At 46.0% G+C, this 8,883-nt stretch overlaps 2 protein-coding genes across 2 annotated transcripts; one reads left to right on the top strand and one right to left on the bottom strand.

Moving 5' to 3' along the window:
* Window positions 1-374: 374 nt before the first annotated feature.
* LOC125545166 (potassium transporter) lies at window positions 375-1,545 on the top strand. The gene is made up of 3 exons (XM_048709041.2): window positions 375-807; window positions 915-978; window positions 1,231-1,545. The coding sequence occupies exons 1-3, from the start codon at window positions 520-522 to the stop codon at window positions 1,398-1,400; spliced, it is 522 nt and encodes a 173-aa protein (XP_048564998.1). The 5' UTR covers window positions 375-519; the 3' UTR covers window positions 1,401-1,545.
* LOC125545165 (protein GRAVITROPIC IN THE LIGHT 1-like) lies at window positions 1,311-4,333 on the bottom strand. The gene is made up of 2 exons (XM_048709040.2): window positions 3,447-4,333; window positions 1,311-3,186 (listed from the first exon to the last, which is right to left on the bottom strand). The coding sequence occupies exon 2, from the start codon at window positions 3,150-3,152 to the stop codon at window positions 1,791-1,793; it is 1,362 nt and encodes a 453-aa protein (XP_048564997.1). The 5' UTR covers window positions 3,153-3,186; window positions 3,447-4,333; the 3' UTR covers window positions 1,311-1,790.
* Between the last annotated feature and the right edge of the window lie 4,550 nt (window positions 4,334-8,883).

Consider the following 8,883-nt stretch of genomic DNA (forward strand, 5'->3'; position numbering starts at 1 on the left):
TGAGACTAATGCTTTCAATAATTCTCAGCAACATATTCAAAAGGGAAGTTCTTTAAAAAACCCAAAAGCCAATTCTCAAATTTAACAATAAGATTTGTTTTCGTCCAAAAAAAAATAGCACACGAATAAAAGAAGCTGACATATGTTCTCACTTAACAGTGGCCTGAGTTTTAATTATTTTTCCTGAGTTTTAGTTTCGTTCCAGGAGAAAATCCCTCCACAAATATTCCTGTCTATACAGTCATCAGCTAAACCAGCCACGCTGCCGCAACTCTTCCTGTCCAGTAGACACAGCGCGCAACGCCGTCCTCTCATCTGAAAACTCTGCTCTCGTTGCATCAGGCCTGGCTTGCACCACGCAGCCCTGTTAACCGCCACAGAACTGCCATGGCGTGCCCTTGATTCGCTTGTGTGCACACCAAATGCTTCCACATATATAAGCAGTGGATGCGGATCACTCACCAACTACGCTTCTTCTACCTACGGTGAAGGAGAACCAACTACCAGCTGATCAAAGCCATGGCCATGAGGGCGCTCGCGCTGTCCCCGGCCCAGAGCTCCTCGTTTGGGCTCCACCAGAGCATGCCCTCCTTCAAGCCAGGCAGCGCCAGTCCTGCTAGATCAGTCAGGGCCTATGCGAAAGCAGATGAGCAGGAGGAGGAGAAGAAGAAGGTGCCCAAGCAGTCCTTGTTTGGGAACATCACCGAGGCGCTAGACTTCTCGCAGGTCCGGTCGGAGAAGGACGCGGAGCTGCTGTATGAGGCCAGGGATTCCATCAAAGATGAAGGAAGGATGACAAGGGAACAGGTACATATAATCGATCACAAAATGCACAACAATTTTGAACAATTTTTATAGTGAAACCTGCAAGTTTTCCTTATGCTGATGAACTTCTGGTTGGTGTTTCAATTCAGTATGCAGCCCTTCGGAGGAAGATTGGTGGCACCTACAAGGATTTCTTCAAGTCATATGTTGAAGGTACCCTGTCCATACCCTCAGTCACAGATACAGAGATAACCTCATGTTTTGTCTACTCTTGATTTCTCAGGTAGTGCAATATTTGTACACTACTGCTAGGCATAATAAACTGCCAGGATTAATATGACCTCATGTTGTATAAGAATATTTTGTCTCACACGATTTCTTCTACCCGTCCTTCCTCTGAGCAAACAACATACAATAAATCATGTTACTGAATGCTGACCAAATAATTTGTTTCTGAAAATACAGTTGACGGCGAATACGTGGAGGAAGGTTGGGTGGACAAGACCTGCAAAGTTTGCAAGAAAGACACAAGAGGGGAGCCAAGGCAAGTTGACAATCTAGGAAGATATATGCATGTGGCGTGCGCAGAGAACTCGAAACCAACAAACTTCTTTTCCAAACTCTTCGGCAGATGAACTTCTTTTGTACCATCAGACCCACTCATGGTTAGATAAATAGATGGATGCTATAACATCAAGGGATTAGGACAGTAATGTGTACTGTGTTGTTCATGTGAAATGGTTTTTGATGAGCATTTATACACATTCCATTATCCAGTTTCGTTGGTATCTCAAATAGCACATGAACAGAGGCCTGATTTATGGAGAAATAGATGAACCACTGAAAACTATACATAATACTAGCACAATATTCTACTACAAGTTAACATTATGAGGTATTATCTACTAGATAGTGCTCCTCAACTCCTAGGCTGAATACAGGAGAAGCTTAACAGAAACTTTGGCTGACAGACTTACTATATAGCTATTTGATTCTGCTTACCTAATGGCTGCAATATGATGTGTTCAGAAGTCCATTGCGTTAAGCTTACACAAATAAACAATGCATCTGATGACAGTGCACCCAATCTTAAACCCCGGCATGACCGTAAACCCAACACTGAACTTCTCCTCTTCTCCAATAACCTTGGCTGGCGTACTTTCCATGTGCTCCTTCCGAAACTGAACACCAGTCTTGACATAAAACATTTCAGCTCTTGGATTCAGAGCACGAGCAACTGCGAGTAGTGCCCATGTATACCTTGCCATCCTCACAAATTTCTGGTAAAATGGCGTCCTTGGATGACCGCCGCTCTCGACAAATGCTCTGTGATCCAAGTTTCCAAAGAAGGAATCCTCCATGCTCTGGGGCACAGCCACTAGATACTTTGCTCTGCAATATCTCCCGAAACTAGAATCTGGATCAGTCATGAGAGCGTCAAATGGATCTTTGAAGCTCATGATACAGTCAACTGAATCCAGGGGTGTATGGTCATCTTTGTCTGCCATAAGCATCACGCAAGCAAAATAGGCCTCAACAGCATACTTCTTGTCAGCCCTTCTCTCATATGCAACTTGACTGTCGATTGCAAATGTGGATAGGCCGAGGTTCCATCCGGAAACTTTTGTCCAATCAAAGATGAATTTTGCAAAATCATGGATGCACTTCGACGAACGCTCATGTAGATCCATGAACACTTCAGTTGACACCCCCTTCCTGGTTGTGAAGCATCCTTCTCTGCACGATCCATTACGGCCAATCTTCTCCTCCAGTTCCATGTTCTTCCTTTCCAGCTCGTCCAGCTCGGGTCGAAGCCAACCAATTTCAGAGTCTTTCTTGCAGATGTCAGCCTGCAGGTCCATCACCAGGTCCTGATACTCCTGAATCCTGGAGCTTATATGAGAGAGATACCTCGGGCTGCTCCATTCGTTCATATTCAGATACAAATCCTGCAAGTTGGCGGTCTCTTCAAGCTCCGACGCAAAGCTCTCGCCGGCGATCGCGATCTCCTCAGGATCATACGGCACATGGGCTTTCTGAAGATTGACATAGGCCACCTTCAGGCAAGAGATCGCGTCGAGGAGCTTCTCGACGACCTCTTCCTCGCAGCAGGCGGAGGAGCTCTGGGAGAGGCACTCGTCGTTGTTGTCGGAGGACGACGCCTGGTGCGGGTGGACTTTGAGGTGCGCGCCGTCTTCGCTGCTCTCGGCGGTGGCGGTGGCGGTGCCGTTGGTCTTGAGCTTCTCACCGACGGTCGGCGCGACGCCGACGGAATGCACCTTGCAGATGTCGGAGATGCGCAGCAGCAGGCTGGACGGGGTCCTCCTCACCTTCCTCGCCGTCGGCTCCGTCGGAGTCGGGGGATTCCGCCGCGCAAGGCGAGACATGGCGGCTTCCGACCACGAACCTTCTTTCTTCAGGCTGGTTGAGAGTTGAGACAGGAAGTCAAACAAACATGCACGAATTCCAAAAAAATGAAGATCGCGGATTTCGACAGGATTGAGTTCCGTAATAAATTCTGCCAGATCAATGCAAGATTGCAACAACCTCCGGTTACAAGAAACAAAACAAAAAACAGGGGCGTATGGGTTCTGAGCTCAGACGATTGCAAAGCAGAGGAGAAGATGCAAAACAAGAACTCGATCATGTAACAGCACGGTCGTCGGTGATTAGTACGGTACCTTTGTTCAGCGGCCGGCACCGGAAGCTCCACGAACGGCGGACGTTCTTGCACGGACGGAAGAAGAAGAAGAAGCGAAAAGCCTGCAGGAAGAAGAAGAAGGCGCAGCGGCGAGCGAGAGTGAGGTGGTGGGGGCGGCAGAATCGTCGGCGTGAGTGGAGGGCATGGAGGTTATGGGAGACCTCGTGGGCTCCAATGGATTCGAACAGGAAAAAGGGGCGGATCGAGACGAGGAGGGAGGGAGGGGGGTGGGAACCACTACCACTCCTACAAGGGGTTGGATTTCTTTTGTAATCCCCAGAGGCCAGGGGTTTGATGCGGCCGACCGAAGGAAGCGGGGGGTTGGGTTGGCAAACCCTAGCCTCGGTCCCTGCTTAAGACCAAGACTGTAACTGCTCGTGTCATTAATTTAGAGATTCAGACTCTGTAACCGCAGATCTGACCTCCGGCCTTCCATTCCAGATCTTACCACGGGCATGGAAGGGGGATGTTCAGAGCGGGCGGGCGTCACGTTGCTATTAAACAAAAGTTTCTTTGGTTGGTTGGTGAAATCTCATTTTGGGAGAGGTAGTACAATGTTTGCATACTGTCTCCAGTCCTCACTCATTAATGGCACCCTATATAAAAACGAAATTTATATTTGCTTCTCTTGAAAGGAGAATGATACCACCACCACAGGACACAGCCATATATTTGAAAATAAATGACAAACATTGATGTTGCATGTACTCATATAAGGCTTGCCCCATGGCAGCGTCTTCAAAATCTTGCGTACAGAGGAATTTTACATTGAGAGAATTCCCTATTAGACACCAGGAGATAGAGTGATGCCCTTGCTGGCCCCAAAAGATGACCCATGCCTTGTTTGGAGTGCTAACTTTACCTTGTTTGCCCTATATGACACTACGTTTAGCTTAAGACAAATCTTACACGCGGACTAAAAAAATCGAGGGAGTACATCGGAACAAGTGTGTGTGTTGCAGCTTGAAGATTGTGTGTTGTACTTTTTGTTGCAACACTCTAGCCTTCTTTTGTCATGTTGAAGAAATTACTTAAATATGTAGTACGCAAATAAGTGAATATGTGTGTGCTTAATAATATTTCACAACCGTGTGTGTCATTTTGGAATATTCTAGCCTTAAATCATTGTGTTTATCAATGCTAAAATGGAAAAGAAATAGAAATATGTTCTTTTTCTATAATTGCTTAGACCCCCCTAGGGGAAATAAATTTAAATGGGGCACGGCTATATCGCACACGTGTTGGAGCGTCCGCTATCCGACAACCTCGATTTGAAAAGTGGCCAGCTCCTTCAGAGGATTAGGTGGATTAAGTACCCCCCTAAATTCAGGGGGTGATTAGGGTTTATTTTGGGTGGGGATAGCTCCCTCATGCCTCACCCATCCTTAGCATGTCCGCACACAAAGTCACACATGGTGGGCCTCCACAGGAAATCTTGTCAGCTGAGCGCTCCACGTTGTACTGATTCGCTCGTTGGAGCGACTGAACGCGAATGAGTCTTTTTGTTTTAAATGTCATCACCATAGCCACATGTCTCTAGAGCTAAAGACCGAGGGGAGACAAACTTTCCCTGGAGTTTTAGAAGAAGAAAAAAAATTAGTAGAACCATGAGTGCCCATGTTTAGGACTTACGTAGGGCATACTCTAGAGGAGCATTGTCCCCTATGGTTTTCGCGCTCTTACTTAGGTTATCTTGCTATACGAAACTTTGCAGACTTTAAAATTACTCCATTGTGTTGTGCATGCCTGCCATAGACACGTGTTGTTGTAGTCGGAGCATAACTTCTCGTCGACCCGGCAACCACTCCTCTGCATAGTTGCCTCAATTGCGCAAGCATCTATGCCTCCTCCAAACCTCGCCCGGCTCCCCATAGCTAAGAGCCATACCCACCTCCATGCCTATGCGCGAGGCCGAGCTATGTCTAGCCATGACCATTGGATCTCCCCTAAGCACATTCATCACCCATCACCGCGAGGGGCCCCAACACCATATCTATCGCTACGAGGGATTGTGTAGCTTATCAAGGCAAGGGAGGGAGTTGCAACCACTAATTGGGGTGGATTTCTTTTGTAATCCCCAGACGCCAAGGATTTAGTGAGGGGTGCGGTCGACCGTAGGAAGCGGGGGACTTGGGAAACCCTAACCTTGCTCTTTGCTAGTCCCTCTAAAGATTGTAATTGCTCATGCCATTAATTTAGATTCAGACTATGTAATTGCAAAACTGACTTGTGGCCTTCCATTCCAGATCTTATCACAGGGATAGAAGGGGAATATTCATAGAGCGTGTCACGTTCCAATAAACAAAAGGTTTTTGCGGATGAAAGAACTGTATTACTCAGGAGTAGCAAGGTTACAATCAGCTTGAGCCACCTGGACAGCAACATGAGGGCTAGAACCAAGCCAACTCATGGTTCTGCCTTCCGTTCTAGCAAAATTTGCTCAGCTATCGCTAACTTTATTTTGCTACCGACTTACATGAGTAATACGACAACCATGAAGAGACATCGTGTACTTAGGAGAGATTCGATAGTGGCATAGATCGATGTGTCCAGGTCACGAGCTTGGACCAACTTCACAGCAATAATGGAGTCCATCTCAATGATAATTGGGGCGTCGCTCCGCTGGATAGCAAAAGATATACCTTCCATAGACACACAGAGTTCGGCCTCCAAAGCATCACGACAAATGAACAAGTGTCTGCATGAGGAAAATATGATTTTCCGACAATCCTTTCGAAGAACCATACCATCCCCTGCCGCGTCATCAGAGACTAGGACCCATCTGTATTCAAGTTAGTCCATCCTTGATCTGGAGATGTCCAGGACGTGGAGCTAGGTGTCATCAGTCTATGTGAGTTGCTTGTTGCAGCATTATATATCACTACTGACTTGCCATTTCGAGGATCATCACATAGATCAAATTTTAGGCCAACCCAAGATTCCAAGTAGCAAAGAAGAAATCTCTTAGATGCTTCTAGCAGAGGTGGTGGCTTGTGATGCACAACCTCGTTATGAATATGCTAGCATCGGCACAAAGTCCTAAGAACCATACTTCGCTCAATATCAGATAGTGGATCCAACACATGAAATAACCACTCTTTCCCGTTGTTCCCAATCTGTTCCAAAACCAACAGTGTCCAAAATTCTCACATAGTTCTCCATAATTCTCAGCCTAAAGGACAATGGAAAAACAGATGAAAATTGTCTTCCGGCTCCATAGCGCATATAGCACAAAAACTTGATAGTTCCAATTTCCTTTTGTGTTTCTTCTTCCAAGTGGGGAGTGAATCGGTCAATACCCTCCGAGAGAAATTACGCACTGTCAGGGTTACAACTGAAGACCATATCATGGACCAACTGTTGCGCTGACCCCTGGGACCGAACTTGAAGAGGCCATGTTGACTCTATGCAACTCATCAAAGGGCAAACCATATGCAGTTTTAAAGTCGTACTTACCCGGACCCCATGCCAAAGTATTAGATTCTGCGAGGCCTTGATCCTCATAATTTTAGCAACATTATGAAGGAAATATGCCCTAGAGGCAATAATAAAGTTGTTATTTATATTCCTTATATCATGATAAATGTTTATTATTCATGCTAGAATTGTATTAACCGGAAACTTAGTACAAGTGTGAATACATAGACAAACAGAGTGTCCCTAGTATGCCTCTACTTGACTAGCTCGTTAATCAAAGATGGTTAAGTTTCCCGACCATAGACATGTATTGTCATTTGATGAATGGGATCACATCATTAGAGAATGATGTGATGGACAAGACTCATCCGTTACCTTAGCATAATGATCATTTAGTTTTATTGCTATTGCTTTCTTCATGACTTATACATGTTCCTCTTACTATGAGATTATGCAACTCCCGAATACCGGAGGAACACCTTGTGTGCTATCAAACGTCACAACGTAACTGGGTGATTATAAAGATGCTCTACAGGTGTCTCCGATGGTGTTTGTTGGGTTAGCATAGATCGAGATTAGGATTTGTCACTCTGTGTATTGGAGAGGTATCTCTGGGCCCTCTCCGTAATGCACATCACTATAAGCCTTGCAAGCAATGTGACTAATGAGTTAGTTACGGGATGATGCATTATAGAACGAGTAAATAGACTTATCGGTGACGAGATTGAACTAGGTATGATGATACCGACGATCAAATCTCGGGCAAGTAACATACCGATGACGAAAGGAACAACATATGTTGTTATGCGGTATGACCGATAAAGATCTTTGTAGAATATGTAGGAACCAATATGAGCATCCAGGTTCCGCTATTGGTTATTGAACGGAGATGTGTCTCGGTCATGTCTACATAGTTCTCAAACCCGTAGGGTCCGCAGGCTTAATGTTCGAGACGATTTGTATTAAGAGTTATGTGATTTTGATGACCGAAGTTTGTTCGGAGTCCCGGATGAGAATCACGGACATGACGAGGAGTCTCGAAATATTTTAGAGGTAAATATTCATATATTGGAAGGTTACATTCGGACACCGGAACGGTTCGGGTCATTTCGGATAAGTTTTGGAGTACCGGGGGTTACCGGAACCCCCCTGATACATCTCCGTCGTATCTATAATTTTTGATTGTTCCATGCCAATATTATTCAACTTTCATATACTTTTTGGCAACTTTTTATATTATTTTTGGGACTAACATATTGATCCAGTGCCCAGTGCCAGTTCCTATCTGTTGCATGTTTTTGGTTTCGCAGAATATCCATATCAAACGGAGTCCAAACGGGATAAAAACAGACGGAGCTTATTTTTGGAAAATATGGAAAATTCGGAAGGAAAATCAACGCGAACCAGTGCCCGAGGTGGTCACGAGGCAGGGGGCGCCCCCGCCCCCTAGGGCGCGCCCCCTACCCTCGTGAGCCCACCGTAAGGCGGTTGACGCTCTTCTTTTGCCGCAAGAAAGCTAATATTCGGAAAAAAATCACGACGAAGGTTTCAGGCCAATCGGAGTTACGGATCTCCATATATATACGAAATGGTGAAACAGAGCTAGATCAGAACGCAGAACCAGAGAGAGACAGAGAGATAGATCCAATCTCGGAGGGGCTCTCGCCCCTCCCACGCCATGGAGGCCATGGACCAGAGGGGAAACCCTTCTCCCATCTAGGGAGGAGGTCAAGGAAGAAGAAGGAGGAGGGGGGCTCTCTCCCCCTCGCTTCCGGTGGCACCGGAGTGCCACCGGGGGCCATCATCATCACCGCGATCTTCACCAACAACTTCACTGCCATCATCACCAACTCTTCCCCCCTCTATGCAGCGGTGTAACCTCTCTCTTACCCGCTGTAATCTCTACTTAAACATGGTGCTCAACGCTATATATTATTTCCCAATGATGTATGGCTATCCTATGATGTTTGAGTAGATCTGTTTTGTCCTAATGGCTATTT

The sequence above is a fragment of the Triticum urartu genome, chromosome 3A (assembly GCF_056163025.1).
Source record: "Triticum urartu cultivar PI428250 chromosome 3A, HENAU_Tu73, whole genome shotgun sequence".
Lineage (NCBI taxonomy): Eukaryota > Viridiplantae > Streptophyta > Magnoliopsida > Poales > Poaceae > Triticum > Triticum urartu.